This window comes from Kogia breviceps, chromosome 1 (assembly GCF_026419965.1).
Source record: "Kogia breviceps isolate mKogBre1 chromosome 1, mKogBre1 haplotype 1, whole genome shotgun sequence".
NCBI lineage: Eukaryota > Metazoa > Chordata > Mammalia > Artiodactyla > Physeteridae > Kogia > Kogia breviceps.
The window spans coordinates 43,622,788-43,643,366 of NC_081310.1; the positions used below are offsets into that span (position 1 = coordinate 43,622,788).

Consider the following 20,579-nt stretch of genomic DNA (forward strand, 5'->3'; position numbering starts at 1 on the left):
TTTAAAAACAAAGTTTCAACTTAAATCCTTGAAACATTCCCTCCATTCCCCCTCTCCCCTCCCCTTTCACTTCTCACTCCACATTCCCTTTCCTCTTTGGGTTACTGACGCTATAATTTTTTAAAATTCCCCTCCCACCTCAGATTTTTAAAATAAATAGCAATGACAGCAGGGATGGACTGCGCTTTCACGAATGTGAAACTTGCCCTCACAAGCAGAGCACAGTAAGGGCTTTGTGTTCTTTCTGGGAAGGGGACAAGGAGCAAAAGAGGAACAGAAGGGGAATCTGAAAAGGAATGGAAAGTGTCCAGCCCGTCTAGAGGAATAAAGGTCAGGAATACTCTGGTAAGCCATTAAAACAAAATTTCTTTATTGCAATGACTAAATTTGCAAGAATGGGTCCTTAAAAATAGCACATATGCCTACATACTAAATAGTTTTCTTTTGTTAGCCAAAATTATAAATTATCCCTCAGAGAAGTGCAAGTTACCAAATGATCAAGTCTTCAATCTCTTATAATGGGACAACGTATTTTTAACTGGAAAAGACATTCACCAGAAATGGCCTTGATCATTGTAGTTTTAAAGGCTTATACAGGTAACCTAATGGAATCAGGAAGAATAAAATGTAACACACTATTAACTAGGAGTCTAGACTCTCAGTTTCAAGTATAGTCAATATACCTTTTGAATACCACTTTATAAAGCAATGTAAAGTGCTTATATTGTAGAAAACACATATATACCTCCGGAATTGGGGTGGGGCAGAGGAGCGGCGGGGGGTGGGGGGGGGTGGGGGGAGAGAGATCGCAATGTTAAGCAAATAGGTACTTGTAGTATAAAACGTCTAGTGAGAGCACCATCCCTGGACTCAAAAAGTGCCGGATCTCCAACAAACGAGATGAGAGTGAAAATACCCCAGGACTGGAAATAACTGAAAAACTAGCTCTCACAATTACAAAGACACTAATATCAAAGTGATTGCAAACAATCTTGCATATACTGTTTTATGAAATAGGATAAAAATATCTAAATTTACAGTATTCTATATAAACGCATATATGCATGTATGCATACGTAACTAAATTAATAAAAACAGGGCTATTTCATCCACATCATTGGATGTTTATATATTCAAGTTGGCCAATAATTTTTTTTTCTTTTGCTGAGCACTTATGTATTTTTGTACCATATAAGTCATTTGCTTTTCAGGTTTATTATTTATTGACTAATCTCCTGTGTTAGAATGTGAGCTTCCTGAAGAAAGGGCCCTTTATTTTGATTAGTTATGTATCCCAGTGCTAATAACAGAGCCTGACATGTAGAAGGTGTTCAAAACAGTGTCAGTGAATGAATAAACTGAGAAGCAAATTGCCTAAGTTCACAAGGTGGGTTATAGAGGTGGGTCTGTCTGACTCCATAACCCAAGCATTTCCACTAAGCCTATGTTAGTACAAGTTATACGTATGCTTGGAGGAAACCATTCACTGAAATAAATTTTTATAAAGAATAACAGACATGTTGTATTTCAAAGGACTCTTAGAAACCTTAGAAATTTTGGAAGTGATCTTCTTATTGGGAAAACAAGAGGCTGCCTTGGATTTGAAGTCAACTTATATTTGGCACACAGAGTATTAGATTTTTTAAATATAAAATTATTTATTTTCTTTATTTATTTTTGGCTGCATTGGGTCCTCGTTGCTGCGTGCGGGCTCTCTCTAGTTGCGGCAAGTGGGAGTCACTCCTCACTGCAGTGTGCGGGCCTCTCACTGTGGTGGCCTCTCCCACTGCAGAGCATGGGCTCTAGGCGTGCAGGCACAGTGGTTGTGGCTCACGGGCTGTAGAGTGCAGGCTCAGTAGCTGCAGCGCACGGGCTTAGTTGCTCCGCGGCATGTAGGATCTTCCAGATGAGGGCGCAAACCCATGTCCCCTGTATTGGCAGGAGGACTCCTAACCACTGTGCCACCAGGGAAGTCCCAGGGTTTTTTTGTTTTTTTTTAAGTGCTCTTTGTCCTTCAGAATTTCCTGAGGGCACTGCTGAATTCTAACTTGTAGAACTGTTTGCCCTGCTTGAAACGACTGTTATTTATTTATTTTTTGGTTGCGCTGCACAGCTTGCAGGATCTTAGTTTCCTGACCAGGGACTGGACTCGGGCCACTGCAGTGAAAGCGTCGAGTCCTAACTGCTGGACTGCCAGGAATTCCCTGAAATGTCTTGATGTTGTTTTTAAGTTGATATTTCTATTTCTTCTACATCCATAACAGGGAATCTACTTCTAAATTCAGATTCAATGTTTATTGAAGGCCTATTATTTACTACGAAACATGATAGATACTTTCATAAAGCACCTACACAAGCACTTACACAAGCGTTCAACTGTATCATGTTTGCTAAAATTGAGTTTTACTGGTAAAAGCCAAAAAAATGAGAGATGGATGATAGTACAGAAAAAAAAAAAAAAAAAAAATCTGGTTCTTATGTAGGATGACGAGATGGCAGACCTTATTTTCCTGTTTCATGTCGACTGATAAGAAAGGTAAATAACTCTTTGAACAGTTTAGCATTAAAAATTGTAATGAATAAAACTCTTTACCCTAAAACTCTACATTTTTGTTTCTGGAAGAGGGAGTTACTTACCTCTGCCTCTGCTGTCAACTGTATCTTCTTTGCTATCAGCTGTTTTAAATCAATCTGACCTAAGGAAAGAAAAAAATATAACTTTTAATTTGATGGAGATAGTTACCTATCAGCATTATTTAAATTGTGAAGTTGAAAAACAAGCAAAAAATGACGACTATGTAAACTATGGTACAACCACAAAACATGACACAACTCTTAAAAATGAAGCATGGGCAATATAAATAGAAGGAAATTTATACATAAAAATGCTAAGTTGAAAAAAAACACTACTACTATATGCACACACAGTACTTACAACTATATTAATCATAGGATGCTGACAGTACAGGAAATTCTGACAGTACAGGAAATTAGTTTCTGTGAATGGATCCTGCAACTATGAGTAGTAAAATGTACAAGCAACAATAGAAGAATTAAATAAATCAGACTTCGTCAAAAATTGAAAAAAAAAAAAAAAGTTTCTGCTCCAAAGAAGTAAGAAGACACAAAACTGGGAAAAACACTTGCAAATCTGATCCGGAACCTGCATCCAGAATATGTAAAGAACTACAACTCAATGGTAAAGACGAACAGTCCAACTTAAGCATCTGAAAAGACATGTCTCCAAAAAAGATATACAAATGGTCAATACCATCTGAAAAGATACTCAATAACACTGACCATCAGGGAAATGCAAATCAAAACCACAAAGAAGGGCTTCCCTGGTGGTGCAGTGGTTGGGAGTCCGCCTGCCGATGCAGGGGACACGGGTTCGTGCCCCGCTCCGGGAAGATCCCACATGTCACGGAGCGGCTGGGCCCGTGAGCCATGGCTGCTGAACCTGCGCGTCCGGAGCCTGTGCTCCACAACGGGAGAGGCCACAGCAGTGAGAGGCCCGCGTACCGCAAAAAAAAAAAAAAAAAAAACCACAAAGAAATATCACTTCATACCCACTAGGATGGCTATAATCAAAAACACATAAGTGTTGGCCATTGTACACCTTAAGCTAATACAACGTTATGTGTCAATTATCTCAATAAAGCTAGAAAAAGAGTTGTACAAGCAGGAAATTTTGAGAAGAGCATTATTTCAGGGAATGGATGTGATAGCTTTTCTGTAATACAATGATAGAGTGTTAATAAACACTTGTAACAATGATGTTTATAAGCTTGGTAGAAATAAAACAGAGTTTATTATTTACTATTTTTTTAATTTTTTTGTTTGCATTGGGTCTTCGTTGCTACGTGTGGGCTTTCTCTAGTTGTGGTGAGCAGGAGCTACCCTTCGTTGCGGTGTGCGGGCTTCTCATTGCGGTAGCTTCTCTTGCTGCGGAGCACAGGCTCCAGGTGCACGGGCTTCAGTAGTTGTGGCACATGGGCCCTAGAGCATGCAGGTTTCAGTAGTTGCAGTGCATGGGCTCAGTAGTTGTGGCTCATGGGCTCTAGAGCACAGTCTCAGTAGTTGTGGCCCACGGGCTCAGTTGCTCTGGAGATCTGGGAGCACCTGAGAAGTTGTGGGATCTTCCCGGACCAGGGATCGAACCCGCATCCCCTGCATTGGCAGGAGGATTCTTAACCACTGCGTCAACAGGGAAGTCCCAAAACAGAGCTTTTTAAGTGAGGAGAAAAAAGCTTTGACCAGAACATGGAGAAATTAAAACCCTTCTACATTGCTGGTGAGAATGTAAAATGACACAATGCTTTTGAAAAAGTCTGGAAGTTCCTCAAAAGGTAAACACAGAGGTACCATTTAACCCAGAAATTCCACCCCTAGGTAAATACACAAGAGAAATGAAAACAGACTCCCCCCTCCCATTTATAGAAAATTAAAAATCCAAGCCTCCAAAAAACGATCTAACAAGATCGTTCATTATCCTATGATGTTCAAGTAACTAATATTAACATTTTGGTAAATATTATTTGTCCTTTTACTTTGGCAATTATTAAATATAATATTAAAAATATATATACTATAAAAACAGAGCATTATGAATACTGTTTGGTAACCTGTTTTCATTTAACATATTGTTGGCTACAGCACTGCAGCCAAGATGAGGCTTTCTGGCTGACGGAAGAAAGGCGAGGGATGGGCTCAGAGCCCCGGGAAGTGCTCGCTCACGGCCCCACAGCAATGGTAAAACGGGAGTCGCACTCCAGAAGAGCCCGGCGTCCGGGGGGGCGGAAACAGCAGTTCTTTCTCAAGCGGTGGCCTGGCAGCTGCGCACCTCACCGGCCTCAGGCAGCCAAGCCCCGAACTAAGAGAGCATCCTCACCTGGTAAGAGGGAGGAGGGGAACTTGGTGCGAGCCTCCTGCGGCGCCAGAGAGCCCCCGGAGCCCACCCTGCCGCGGCGGTTGTTAATGCCTGGGAGCAACCAAGGTTCATTTGTTTTCTTTCCGGATGTTTGTCTTAAACATGGACAAATACACCGCCTTCCAGGGTCGTACTGTTTACCTTGCCAGCAGAACATCTTTTTACTTCAAGACGTTTGATACTCCCAATCTCTGAATTCTGGTGTTTATGTTGAATATGCCTTATTAGCATACTAAAATGGCTGTACCCAAAGACGCCATCCCTTCCTTGTTGGAATGCCGGTGCCAGATCTGTGTGGAAATCCTAATTGAGCCTGACACTCGCTTGTAACCACACGCTCTGTAAACCATGCTTCCAATCGACTGTCGAAAAGGCAAATTTGTGCTGTCCCTTCTGTCGAGGCCAGGTCTCTTCATGGACTCGGTACCGTACCCGAACAAATTCTCTTGTCAATACGGAACTGTGGGAGATAATTCAAAAACACTATCCAGAGGAATGCAAGCTTAGAGCCTCTGGGCAAGAATCAGAGGAAATTGTTGATGACTATCAGCCAGTTCGCCTATTAAAAGTAAACCTGGGGAATTAAGAAGAGAATATGAAGAGGAGATAAGCAAGGTGGAGGCAGAGCTACAAGCCAATGAGGAAGAAGAAAACAAAGCCAGTGAAGAATACATACAGAGATTACTGGCAGAGGAGGAAGAAGAGGAAAAGAGACAGGCAGAAAAAAGGCAAAGAGAGATGGAAGAACAACTGAAAAGTGATGAAGAGCTGGCAAGAAAGCTAAGCCTTAATATTAACAATTTCTGTGAGGGGAGCATCTTGGCTTCGCCCTTGAATTCTGAAAAATCTGATCCAGTCACAACCAAGTCACAGAAGAAAAGTAAGAACAAACAAACAAACACTGGACATATTCAAAAGTATTTGTCACCTAAATCTCAACTTGGGTCAGCATCACAGTCTGAAGTTGTACAAGAAGACAGGAAAGACTCCATATCTAAGGAAACTGACAGCAGTGATGTGAAGAGCCCGACATGGCAAGACACAGAAATTGAGGAAGATATGCCAACACTTTCTCCTCAGATATGCCTTGAAGTTCAACAACAAGGTGCACAATCCTCAGTGGAGTCACCTATACCTCAGTTATGTGCCAGTGGTAGAGAATGGCGCCTTGAAGGAAAAGTCAAAACAAGACCAAGCAATCATGAAAAAGAGTTATGTGTCATAAATCATGAGGGACCTGAAGCCAGAGTTCCCTACTCTGGAGAAGCTGCAGTTAAGCCTTGTGGCAAAACAGAGAGTCGGTGCACTGTATCAGATATGACACAGTTGAGACAGAAAATGAAGAGTCTCACCTACTGATCAGTAAAGATATCTCCAAAAGAAAAAACCAGGAATCTTTGTCTGAAGCTGTCAAGGATCCATGCTTTTCTGCAAAAAGAAGAAAAATGTTCCCCAAAGCTTCCTCAGACCAAGAAGAAACAGAAATCAACTTTACCCAAAAACGGATAGATTTGGAATGTCTACTTTTTGAGAGACGTAAACAAGAAGAACAGGACAGGTTATTAGCATTACAGCTTCAGAAAGAGGTGTATCAAGAACAAATGAGGCCAAACAGGCAAAAAGGATCCCCAGATGAATATCAGTTATGTGTTACATCCTCACCTCCAGACAAATTACTAAATGGACAAAGGAAGCATTCCAAAGATAGAAACTTCAAAAGACAAACTGATCTAGAGCATCCAAAACCTAGGAGAGGCTCAAAAAATGAAAATTGGCAACCTTCTTTTAAGATCCAGTTGAAACGTTCAGTTAATGGAAGAAAGATAACAAATTCTACTAGAGATAATTGTAATGTACCTAAAACTCCTCATTCCCTACAGCCTAGTAAGTCACAGAAAAGTATTTTTCAGATGTTTCAGAGATACACAAAGTAGTGCTTGGGTAAGGGGAGTGTTGTATAATCTAGTGAAGTTCTCTATCATATATTCTTTATACATTTTTCATTAATTCTGCTCCGTGGGCATACTCACTGTCCTTAATTAAAGGACGGCGTGATTACAGGGGAGGAATATACAAATGTGTTGCTGCCAAACTTGGTTGCAAGGAAGAGTCCCACTCCTTTCCTTTTTTAATAACTGGTGTACTAAGTTTAAGTTGACAGTCCTTATGGATATAAAAATGCCTTGGCCAACTCTCAAGAAATCTTCATTTCCATGCATATTTCCCCCCATATGCATGTTTTGTGGCCTTCACGCACCTTTTTGTACTGACTAGTAATCAAAGCAACATTATAATATACCAAGTAGCTAAGGAATCCAGGCAGGGTTTAGAATCTAAGTTTTCTTGCAACTTTCCCATATATTTGCAGAGCACTTGAAGTACATCTTCCATAACACTAAAGTAATCTAATTTCCATGTCCACTTCAATTACTTTAAGTATTACAGCATTTTTTTTTTAACTTAAAATGGGTTAGGATCAACATAAAAGCAGAAAAATCAGTTTTCTGGAAAATTAGGACTTAGTTGACAGAAAGGAAACTAGACTCTTGATGCAAAAGTAGCTAAGCTTGGGATGAGGCGGAGTGGGGTAGATTGACAAATTTGGAGGCCTTGAAACTGAGTGGATGATTAGACAACTGGGTCCAGGCTGGAGTAGCAGGTGTAGTTTGGCAAAGTATTCTTCCTCGTGCTTTCTTTGCTAGATGGCACACAAAACATTTGGGTTTTAACAGCTTTTCATACCATACTATCTAATCTAATATTCCAAAAAAAAGGGGGAATTTACTGTAGGAAAGTTATGTCACAGTATCCTATGTTGTAGAACCTGACTAACCATATGTTTATTTCCTTATGTTAACCTTTGTATTGATACTGACTTTTATTTGTGTTTATGGACAAAAATAGAAAGTATGATATTTGGGTTTTGCCCTGTCTTGCCCCCGAAAGTTAAATCAGAAGGCTGCGATTTCATTTTGTGAAATTCAACTTAGAGACTATTAATATGAACAACTTTGAGCAAACAACCATTTTAACAGCATTGCTGCTAATATCTAGTTAGCCATCCTTTTAAGGTAATAATGCAATAAAATGTCCTAGAGCTAATAATTCTAGCTTAAATTTGTCAATGTTTTTATACATAATTAAGATTTTTTTTCTCCCCCCCCAAAAGAACATATTGTTAATATCTTTGCATATCATTATATATTCTTCCACATCATTTTTATTGGTCTACTATTCTATTTTTATGGCTGAAATAGAATTTATTCAATCCTCTATTGGACATTTTGATTCTTTATATCGTTTCACAATATTCCACTTGGAAAAAACGCACGGAGAATGTGAAGGTCCAAAATGCACCTAATAAAAGCTCTATAAGGAGAGGAAAAATTTGAAGTAATAATGGTTGAGAACTTTCTGGAAGTGTTAAAAAAAAAAAAAAAAAAAAAGCAAATCCTCAAAGGAAGATCAAAGAATCCCAAGCAGGGTAAAGATACATCATAGTGAAACTGTGTAACACAGAGGTTTATTTAAAAACAAAACAAAAAGACTCTCAAAAGCACCCAGAAAGAAAATATCACCTTCAAGAGAACTGCCATTATGTTGAGTGTCTGACCCATCAACACCAACAATAGAAGCCGGCAAACAGTGAAATAATATCTTCACTGTTGATAATAGTAAAGTTTATGACTGGGAAGGAAGCTAGAGGTCATATCACAGAGTGCCGGTGCGTATCACAACAAGGGCTTTGAGGAAACTAAGAATTTTAAGCAGAAAACTAACTGATCTGATATTGGAAAATCCCACTCTCTGGCAGGAGAGGAAGAAAGGACCACATAAGAGAAATGCAATAAATCCTGACAAGAAATGACATCACCATAAGCCAAAACAATAGCACTGAGAATGGATAGGAGAGGATAAATTTTGAAAATATTCCCAAATTGGTAACTTATTAGGTAAGAAATACAAAGGTAAAACAAATATCCATTTGATTTTTCAATCAACTGTAAAAATACTTTTATTTAGTTCTCTACCATCTATGATCAGACCATGGATTCATAAATAAGCTATTTACTTCATAAATAAATGAATACAGAAACTTCTTCCCTTCAACTAATTACCATAGGGGGATGGGGAAGAAGATACGAAAGATTAATTCTCACTACTTGTGCATCACTCCCAAAAGGAATCTGTCTATCCATAAATAACCTAACCACCATTCAAACTGGCTTTGAGGAGTCAGGGACTGGAAAGCAGGGAAAGAGTTTTTTCTCACTTAGACTAGAATCTCTAAAGGCCCCACTCCTGGGCTTCCCTGGTGGCGCAGTGGTTGAGAGTCCGCCTGCCAATGCAGGGGACACGGGTTCGTGCCCCGGTCTGGGAAGATCCCACATGCCACAGAGCGGCTAGGCCAGTGAGCCATGGCCGCTGAGCCTGCATGTCTGGAGCCTGTGCTCCGCAACTGGAGAGGCCACAACAGTGAGAAGCCCGCGTATCGCAAAAAAAAATAAATAAATAAAAATAAATAAATAAATAAATAAAATAAAGGCCCCACTCCAAGTGACAGTAAAGTTATATAAAGTCGAAGAAAAATATATTAAAAATCCAATTCAATTCATTTTCTTTCACCTTAAAACTAACCTCACACAATATTCAAAATTACTTTCTTGCTACCCACCAAAACTTAAATGTCATAAAAATCAAAATAATGATGCTCTAAAAGCTAACATCCAGTGATTTAAAGAACTATATACAGGGACTTCCCTGGTGGCACTATGGTTAAGAATCTGCCTGCCAATGCAGGGGACACGGGTTCCATCCCTGGTCCGGGAAGATTCCACAAGCCGCAGAGCAACTAAGCCCCTGTGCCACAACTGCTGAGCCCACATGCCACAAATGTTGAAGCCCGTGCACCTAGAGCCCATGCTCCACAACAAGAGAAGCCACCACAATGAGAAGCCCGCGCACCACAACGAAGAGTAGCCCCCACTTGCCACGATTAGAGAAACCCCGCGCACAGCAACAAAGACCCAACACAGCCATAAATAAATAAATAAATAAATAATTTTTAATATATAAAAATAAAAATTAAAAAATAAAGAACTATATACAGACACCCAACCACATAAGTCAACTCAAGGTTTCTAAATTTCTAAAACATTGACCGTGAAATAGGGATAAGCCAGGACTGAGGGTCACGCAATTTCTGAAATACCTGCCTAGATCTCTTAATATCACTAACTGATAACTGATCATTAACAGATAATACCTATTAGCAGACCCAAAGATAAATCCTTAAAGAAAGCTACTCTAGATTTTGTTTTTTCCTAACCCTCCTATCTCTAAGAAGTCAGGCTTGCGACATTTATCTTCATGAACATGACCTCACACTTGTAAAGTCTACAAGATTGAATTGAGTATTTAAAAATTTACTCCTTGAAGTATCAAAAATCTAATTTGAACCAGTTTTGATAAAGACCTTCCTAAAATTATTACATGCTTTACCACCTTAGAAAAAAAGAGAGACTGTACATAATCTTTACGTCGAATGAAAGATCATTTATTGCACTGTGCTATTATAGTGACACCTTTAGTAGAACTGAAATGAGAGCAATGAAGCCCACACTAAACAGCTCCAGAACGTTGTGCCTTTCTACTAGGGTTGCTTCTTCACGGCTCTTCACCAAATCTGATTCCTGTAACAATCCTATACTTACACTACTATTCCAAATTTACTGCCAATGTTACCCAGAAGGAAAAGATAAATAACCAAGCTTATTAAATTAGTAACGCACTTATTCATTCAATTATATACTCACTCACTAAATAAAAACCCTCTGAGAACCCAATACATACGGGGTACTAGGCATGTATTCCAAACCCCTCCTTTAGGATCTCAATAGAAGTATGCAAACATAGATAATTACAATACACAGAAGGGCTGTGGGATCATCAGAGTGGAGAGAGCTTTGGCAGAGGAAGTCAATATTAGAGCTGTCTCAACTGATAAAGAAAAATCACAGTGCACAAGGTGTTAGAAAGATTATTTCAGGCAATGGAAACAGCATGAAGACTTGTAAGGATTTGGGTTTTCTGGGACTTGACCCAGAGTCAAATGCCTTTAGGTGCCAAGCTCTCTTTGCTTTACAATACTGTACTTAATATAGGCTTTTGCCTAAGGGCAGCTTTTAACTCCTTACCTTCTAGGTTACCAGTACTTTCTAGATCAGTACTGCCCAACAGAAACATAATGTGGACCACATTATGTAATTTAAAATTTCCTGGGAACCACGTGAAAAACTAAAAACAGGTACAAAGTGAGTCTTTGAAACGTGGTATGTATTTTACAACTTTGGTGTTATCTCAATTCAGACTAGCCACAGTTCAAGTGCTCAACCGGACCAGACTGAACAGTGTAGTTCTAAATCAGGGGTCAGCAATTTTCTTCTGTAATGGGCCAGAGAGTAAGTATTTCAGGCTTTGGGCGCCATATGGTCCAAAAGCACTACAGCCATAAATGAACAAAAGTGGCTGGGTATGACAACTCCTGTTCTAGATGGCTGAATTTACTGTGAGTCTGGCTGACAAAACTGACAGGTATGCACAGTTATTTTTTAATCTCATGTGACTGTGGTGAACAATGCTGGTTGCTTCCGCCACAAGGGCATGTGTTTCATTCCCCTTGCCAGAGACTGATTTAAGAATGGGCATGAGTGGGCTTCCCTGGTGGCCCGCGCACTGGTTGAGAGTCCGCCTGCAGATGCAGGGGACGCGGGTTTGTGCCCCGGTCCAGGAAGATCCCACATGCCGCGGAGCCGCTAGGCCCGTGAGCCATGGCCGCTGAGCCTGCGCGTCCGGAGCCTGTGCTCCACAACGGGAGAGGCCACAACAGTGAGAGGCCGGTGTACCGCCAAAAAAAAAAAAAGAATGAGCATGAGCACCAGTCAGAGACGGCTACTCAGGTTTACTGAGAAGAGTGTAAAGGGACTGTTTTATAAATGTGTGGGCAAATTTAAGAAAAGCAACAAAGGATGGTGTAGCATTCTAGGGCTAGTAACAAGCAACAGGAAAGCTGTTACTATCCTGAAAGGGCAAAGGAGGGAAATGGTTTAGGAAACCCAAAGAGAACTCCCTGGAGAGAACTATTAGACAGAAGAGATGGTTACCCAGCCCAAAGGGAACCTACGTTATAAACACACACCTTACCCTCTGCCCTTGGACCTCCTATCAATGCCACCCACCCCAACCATGACTGAACCCTACCAGAAACCAGAGGGCATGGAAGCCATTTGATTGTGCCTGGGGAGGCTGATGCTCTGGACTCTAAGTAGGGTAGAAAAGAGTAAAGAGGTAAAAGGAAGACAGCATAAATTGTAATCTAGTTCTGGCCAATGCGACATGAGAAGTCTGTTGGGCAATTTCTAGTAAAGATTTCATTGCTCTAAAGAGAGACACAGGGAAACGGTGTTCCTTCTGATGGAAATTATTCTTTTGCTTTCCCAGTTTTCTTACCCAGCCTAGAGTCATTAACCCTCTGTCATTATTTCTATCCTTCCCTCATCAACGCCACCAATTTCCTGGACCCACCTAGCCACATCCCAATCCCAGATATTGCCTGCTATCTGCTTTCTCTGATTTCAAACTACCATGCACTGCAGAGATATAATACAGAAAATGGGCCCACTATAAACTGTTGCTGTCTAGAGTTAACCAGGCCTGCAATAAAAATGAAATCTTTGTCTCGGCCTCTTGATGAATTTCTATAACATTCCTCCCAAGCATAGTTCCAAACATTTTCCACCTTCAAGTCCCAGCCTTACAAAGCAACCTTCAATTTATCATTTTGGGGACCAACTCCTGAAATGTCTTCTGTCTTATTTTTCACTATCTTTAATCCTCTTGCCACTGTTCCTTTGTCAGAGGAAGGGGTAGCCCATCTCTTTTTCAAGACTACCCCTTTAAACTATATTGCCTTGATCCTTTATATATCCTTTGAGAAACTCTTCAAATCATTCAACACACTGAGCCATTTATATTGTCCACATTACATTCAGCACCAAAGTAGTCTTTAAAAATTTTCTGAAATTATGATATGGATGTCATAAGTGGTACTCAAAATTTATCTGTGAAGTATTACATATTTACCTAACCTTTTGGAAACAAATATGTAACTGAAACAAACTATCACTTCATAGAATTTACTGCTTAGGATGAAGATTCTCCTTTTTAGTGAAATTTTCTTTAAATTACATAATAATAAATATGGTACAGAGATAATGGCAAAATTATAAATAACTGAAAATTTGGAAACAATGTCCTTTGGAAACAAACAACAGCCCTTTCCAATGAATCGCTTATCTTTCAAGACCCAACTCATGCTGTCTTTTCCTTTTAATATAAAATGTCCTGGAAAGTGGTCTGTACTTCCTATCTTCACTTTATCACTAGAAATTCATCTCCAACATGTTTCTGCAACTCTTCCTTTCCTGGAGTCACTATGGCCTCCAAATTTCTAAATCCTCATCTTCATTAAACTTGCTGCAAGGAGTTCCCTGGTGGCCTAGTGGTTAGGATTCCAGGCTTTCAATGACAGGCCCCCGGTTCAATCCCTGGTCAGGGAACTGAGATCCCGCAAGCTGTGCGGGATGATATCATATATCACTTACATGTAGAATCCAAAATGTGATACAAATGAACTTATTTACAAAACAGAAACAGACTCACAGACATAGAGAACAAACTTCTGGTTACCAAAGGGGAAAGGGGGTTAGGGAGGGATAAATCAGGAGTTTGGGATTAGCAGATACAAACAATTATATATAAAATAGATAGGGAATTCCCTGGAGGTACAGTGGTTAGGACTCGGGGCTTTCACTGGTGTAGGCCCAGGTTCAATCACTGGTTGGGGAACTAAGATCCTGCAAGCTGTGCTGTGCGGGCAAGAATTTTTTAAAAATAAGAAAAATAAAAAGATAAACAAGGTCCTACTGTATACCAAAGGAAACTATATTCAGTATCCTGTAATAAATCATAATAGAAAAGTTATGAAAAAAATACATATATATAACTGAACCACTTTGCTGTACACCAGAAACACAACATTGTAAATCAACTGTACTTCCATAAAAGATTTTAAAATTAATTAATTAATTAAATTTTAAAAATCAAGGCCTACTTATAGTGACTAAATTCCTAAAGATGACTAAGGAGTACTAGGCAGTGATGAATCACCATTTTTCAAGTTTCACTTCTTTTAATTAGCATTTTCTTTGTCTCCTTGTGGTAAGTACAGAATTAGCTAATGCGTAGGCACTGACTAGCAGGTTTTTACTGCCTAGGGAAGTTCAAACTCATTTTAAAATCCTGATTATTTTCTAAAAAATTCTCATTGACCATGCCTTAGAAGACTTCATCCCAGCTTCACCTTGCTCTCCACAGAGATATAAGTAATCCAAAAGAGTCATGTGAAAGCCATCTTTATGTCTAAGGATGGTTGGGTTTAGGAGTAGTCCTTGAAAGAATCAATCATTTATCAATCTTAGAAGCAAAAGGGGAGATAAAAAAAAAAAGTATAATCCAACTATAGGGACTTCCCTAGGGGTGCAGTGGTTAAGAATCCGCCTGCCAATGCAGGGGACACAGGTTCGATCCCTGGTCCAGGAAGACCCCACGTGCCACGGAGCAACTAAGCCTGTGCACCACAACTACTGAAGCCCATGCGCCTAGAGCTCATGCTCTGCAACAAGAGAAGCTACTGCGATGAGAAGCCTGTGCACAGCAATGAGGAGTAGCCCCTGCTCGCCCCAACTAGAGGAAGCCCATGCACAGCAACGAAGACCCGACACAGCCAAAAATAAATTTTTTTAAAAAAGGTATAATACATCTAAATCCTCTATTGCTCCATCGACCTCAAAAACCTTTCAAAATTGTCTACTAATCACATGTCTGTACTGCTACAGAGAAAGGAATCTAAACTAGAAATGAGGGTCAGTATATAAATATCATACAGAAAAGGAGATTTAATAGATAATGTTGAAACAACTGGTTGGCCATTTTGAAAAACTGTCAAATTAGATCCCTAGCTCACTTATTATTCAAAATAAATTTCAGATGGATCAAATACTTGAATCTTAAAAAACCCAGGGCTTCCCTGGTGGCGCAGTGGTTAAGAATCCACCTGCCAATGCAGGCAACATGGGTTCGATCCCTGCTCCGGGAAGATCTCACATGCCGCGGAGCAACTAAGCCCGTGTGCCACAACTACTGAGCCTGAGCTCTAGAGCCCATGTGCCACAACTACTCAAGCCCATGCGCCACAACTACTCAAGCCCATGTGCCACAACTACTCAAGCCCGTGTGCCTAGAGCCCGTGCTCTGCAACAAGAGAAGCCACCGCAACGAGAAGCTTGTGCACCACAACAAAGAATAGCCCCCGTTTGCCTCAACTAGAGAAACCCTGTGTGCAGCAACGAAGACCCAACACAGCCAAAAATAAATAAATAAAATACATAAATTTAAAAAAAAAACATGAAAGTAAAAAAAATTCATCCATCTTCCTTTTTCATAATCTTGGGATGATTTCTAAGCATGACTAGAAATCTAAAAGCAAGAATTATGTGATTACATTAAAAACTAAACATGTTAAGGCACACTATAAGCAAAGTCAAAAGACAAACAGCTAGTTAAAAAATATTCACAGTACATGACAGTCAAAGGGCGTAATACCCTTACTATAGAAAGAGCTCTTCACAAAAATAAAAGAAAAATACTAACCATCTGATAGGGAACAAAAATGGGCAAAGGAAATGGATGGGGCTTTTGAAGAAAAAATATAGTAAATATATGGAAAAAGTTCTCTGCCTCACTTATAATTTATAAGAACAAATTTATGCTATATACTATACTGTTTTTCACCTGTGAAATCAGCAAGTTTAAAAAAAGATTGGTGGGCTTCCCTGGTGGCACAGTGGTTGAGAGTCCGCCTGCCGATGAAGGGGACACGGGTTCGTGCCCCGGTCCGGGAAGATCCCACATGCCACCGAGCAGCTGGGCCCATGAGCCATGGCCGCTGAGCCTCTGCGTCCGGAGCCTGTGCTCCGCAACGGGAGAGGCCACAACAGTGAGAGGCCCGCATACCGCAAAAAAAAAAAAAAAAAAAAAAAGATTGGTAAGACATACTGACAAGAATATAGGGAAACAATATAGATGGGAGTATACAATGGTGTAACATTTTAAAAAAGAAATTTAGTATATCTACATTTTAAAAGCAAAAACTCTTTGACTCAGCAATTTCACTTTAAAGAATGTATCCTACAAGTACACTAGCACAAGTAAGCAATGATACCATTTCAAGGATGTTCTCTGCAGCACTGTTTAGAATATTGAAACCCTGGAAGCAACCCAAATGCCCATCCATAAGGGACAAGTTAAATTACCAAGCATTTGTGCAACAGAAATACTACACAGATATCTTTAAGAGAATTATACTTCATATTACACTTCATATACTGAATAAAAAGATGCCTAAGATTTACTAAGTTTAGAAAAAGCAAATTGTAGAAGAGATCCCAAATACGATCCCACATGTAGGAAAAAAAAAAAAGCAGAACATGATTACTTAAGGGAATATTACTTCTGAATTTTTTTCAGAGTATATATTACTTCAACTTTTAAAATTCATAAGCATATCTCAGCAATTTGTTTCTTAATGAGACCAAACTATCTTGTATTTCTTGAATGAGGATAATTAAAGAGGAAATAGGCCCAATCTATTTATCACGAGGACAACAGATTGAAATCTTAAAGGTATATTATGGGTAATCTACAAAAGCAATAAAAGGATGTACCAATCACAATTGGTCTATAATTTTTAAGCTATAAACAGATTTCTAGTCTGTAATCAAAATAATCCAGAACTGGACTTCCCTGGCGGCATAGTGATTAAGAATCCACCTGCCCATGCAAGGGACACAGTTCGAGCCCTGGTCCGGGAAGACCCCACATGCTGTGGAGCAACTAAGCCGGTGTGCCACAACTACTGAGCCTGCACTCTAGAGCCCATGAGGCACAACTACTGAAGCCCGCGCACCTAGATCCCATGGCCCGCAACAAGAGAAGCCACTGCAATGAGAAGCATGTGCACTGCAAGGAAGAGTAGCTCTCGCTCGCCACAACTAGAGAAAGCCCGCATGCAGCAACAAAGACCCAACACAGCCAAAAATAAAATAAATAAAATAAAATAAATTAATTTAAAAAATTTTTTTTAAGTTATCAGCTAGTAACTCTCATTTCTTTTAACTAATCTTCCTAAAATGAACCAAGATATCCAAACTCATTCTTTTGACCTTAAAAACTACAAAAGGTACTAATTAATATTCAATAACTTTACTGCTGCTTTTAATTATGTCTCATTGTACAAAACCTTTTTCAAGAAAAGTGGAATCTGTCATCTCTCAAATGCCATAGAGTTTATTCAAAAGGTCACATCATCCATGACTGAAGAAAGGTTGAAGAAACAGGCACTCTCATATGGCTACTGGGAGTGCAATATTTCCAGAGGGCAATTTGGCAATACCCACCCCAAAAAATCTTATGACCTAAAAACAATTTCTAGGAATGTAGACAAGGAAAAATCATAAACACTTGAACGTTTGCTTATCTGCACTTTCTAAAACAAACATGTTTTGCTTTTTTTTTTTTTAACATGTTTTGCTTTTATTCTAAGAAAAAAAAAATGTGTTCTCAACCTACTCAGTTGATCAAAGTTCTATGTAGACTGGCCAGTTTTATGATTAGATGCATAAATTGGATGAAGGGGCTAAATTACAGAACAACAATGATATTAACTTTTTTTCATATATTTTTGCCAAGGGACTCTCAATCTTTACAAAAGGCAGGTTGTTCTCTCTGTTCAAATACTTATGTACATATCTCAAAGAACACTGAAATTGAATAGAATTAGAAGTATATTAACCAAGTTAATATTTGTTAAACAATTAAAACAGTGCCTGGCACATGATAAACTGTTAGTGGTCATCATATTTACTCATTAATTAGCTATCAAATGAACAATGCAGCAAAATAAACGGTAGTCAAGAATAGGCATTACCTGTAAATTAAGAGAAAGGTAGAGAATGTCCCCAGCCTGATAAAGGGCACCTACAAAAACCCACAGCTAACATAATTAACAGAAAAACTGAAAGTTTTCTCCCTAAGATCAGACACAACACAAGAATGCCCAATGTCCACTCTTGCCAATTCTGTTCAACATTTTATTGGAAATTCTAGCAAGGGCAATTAGGCAAGAAAATGAAATAAAAGGCATGTTGATTGAAAATGAAGAAATAAAACGAATTCTTATGTGCAGATGGCATGATTTTGTATATAGAAAATACTACAAAACACATACACACAAAACTCTTAGAGCTAATAAGTGAGCTCAGCAAGGTTGCAGGATACAATATCAATATACAAAAACCAGTTGCATTTCTACACATTAGCAGCAAATGATTGGAAAATGAAATTAAGAAAATTCCACTTACAACAGCAGCAAAAGGAACAAAATATTTAGAAATAAATTTAACAAAAAAAGTGTAAAACTTATCAACTTAAAACTACAAAATATTGTTGAAAGAAATCAAAGAAGACCTAAATACAGGCATACCTTGTTTTACTGCACTTTGAAGATATTGCAGGATTTTCTGTTTTTTGTTTTTACAAGTTGAAGGTTTGTAGCAACCGTGCACTGAGCAAAGCTATCGACACCATTTTTCAAACAGCATCTGCTCACTTCATGTCTCTGTCATATTTTGGTAATTCTCACAGTATTTCCAACTTTTCATTATTACATTTGTTATGATGATCTGTGATCAGTGATCTCTGATGTTACTATTGCAGTATGCGGGCCTCTCACTGTTGTGGCCTCTCCTGTTGCGGAGCACAGGCTCCGGACGCGCAGGCTCAGCGGCCATTGCTCACTGGCCCAGCTGCTCCACGGCATGTGGGATCTTCCCGGATCAGGGCACAAACCCGTGTCCCCTGCAACGGCAGGCGGACTCTCAACCACTGCACCACCAGGGAAGCCCAATAAAGTATTTTTAAATTAAGGTATGTACACTGTCTTTTTTTAGACATAATGCACACTTAATAGTTTACAGTACAGCATAAACATAACTTTTATATGCACTGGGAAATCAAAAAATTCATGTGGACTCACTTTATCGCGATACTCATTTTATTGCGGTGGTCTCGAATCAAACCCGCAATATCTCCAAGGTATGTCTGTAAATAGAAAGACATCCCATGTTCATGGGTTGAAAGACTTAATATTGTTAATATAGTGTATTAGTTTCTTGCACCTGCTGTAACAAATTACCACAAACTTGGTGGATTAAAACAACCAAAATTCTCTCTCAGTTCTGGAGGCCAAGCTGAAATCAAGGTGTCACAGCAGGGCCCCACTCCCTTTGGAAGCTCTAGAATCCAGGCCTGGCTCTGCAGCTTCTGGTAGCTAGCAGCATTCCTTGGCTTTTGGCCATTGCACTCAAATCTTCAAAGTCAGCATCTACACATCTCTCTCTGCTCCATCTTCAAATCACCTTCTCCTCTGTGTGTCATCAAATCTCCCGCTGCCTCCCACTTATAATATACAGGACTGCATTCAGGGCCCAGGTGGATATTCAAGATAATCTCATCTCAAGATTCCCAACTTAATTATAACAAAGACCCCTCCGCCCCCTTTTCCTGCCATATAAAACAGCATTCACAGGTTCCAGGTTTTAGGACCTTTTGTGGGAGGGGGCATTTTCCAGCCTACCACATATGGCAATACTCCCGAAACTGATGTGGATATCCACATGCCCAAGAAAGAAGTTGAACCCTTAACTTATACAATATAAAAAATAACTCGAAATGGATTATTGACCTAAATGTAAGACCCCAAACTCTAAAACTAAAAGAAAACATAAGACAAAACCTTCATGACACTGGGCTTAGCAAAGATTCCTGGATATGATACCAGAAGCACAGGCAATAAACACAAAAATAGACAAATGAAATGCTATCAAACTTTAAAACTTCTGTGCAAAGAACACAGTCAACAAAGTGAAAAAGCAACCTATGGAATGGCAGAAAATATATGCAAATCATATCTGATGAAGGGTTAATATCCAGAATATTATAAAATTCCTACAACTCAACAACAAAAAAGCATATAACCCAACAAAACAAAATGGCCAAAGGATATGAATAGATATTTCTCCAAGGAAGATATACAAATGGCCAACAGGTATGTGAAAAAGTGCTCAACACCACTAATCATTAGGGAAATGCAAAATCAAAACCACAGTGAGGTATCAACCTACACCCATTAGGATGGCTATTATTAAAAAGACAAACCAACCAACAACAACAAAAACAGAAAATAACAAGCACTGGTGAGGATGTGGTTAAATTGGAACCCTTGTGTGCCACTGGTGAAACTGTAAAATGGTGAAGCCATAATCAAAAACAGCATGTCAGTTCCTCAAAAAATTAAAAATAGAACTACCATAGAATCCAGCAATCCTACTTCTGGGTATAGCTCCAGAAGAATGGAAAGCAGAGTCTTGAAGAGATATTTGAATACCTGTGTTCATAGCAGCAGCAATAGTCA

At 39.3% G+C, this 20,579-nt stretch overlaps 1 protein-coding gene and 1 pseudogene across 4 annotated transcripts in view; one reads left to right on the top strand and one right to left on the bottom strand.

Annotated features, from left to right (window-relative positions):
* SOAT1 (sterol O-acyltransferase 1) overlaps positions 1–20,579 on the bottom strand; it is a 61,847-nt gene that overhangs the window by 27,121 nt on the left and 14,147 nt on the right. For 3 of the 4 annotated variants that reach the window (XM_059056371.2, XM_059056377.2, XM_059056383.2), the window contains one exon: positions 2,638–2,696. In XM_059056371.2, the coding sequence (XP_058912354.1) occupies positions 2,638–2,696 (59 nt within the window). Of the gene's footprint in view, positions 1–2,637; positions 2,697–19,142; positions 19,208–20,579 lie in introns of those variants that run through there. The other variant, XM_067030890.1, reaches the window with a different exon arrangement.
* On the top strand, positions 5,002–6,872 carry LOC131752203 (E3 ubiquitin-protein ligase RNF168 pseudogene; annotated as a pseudogene).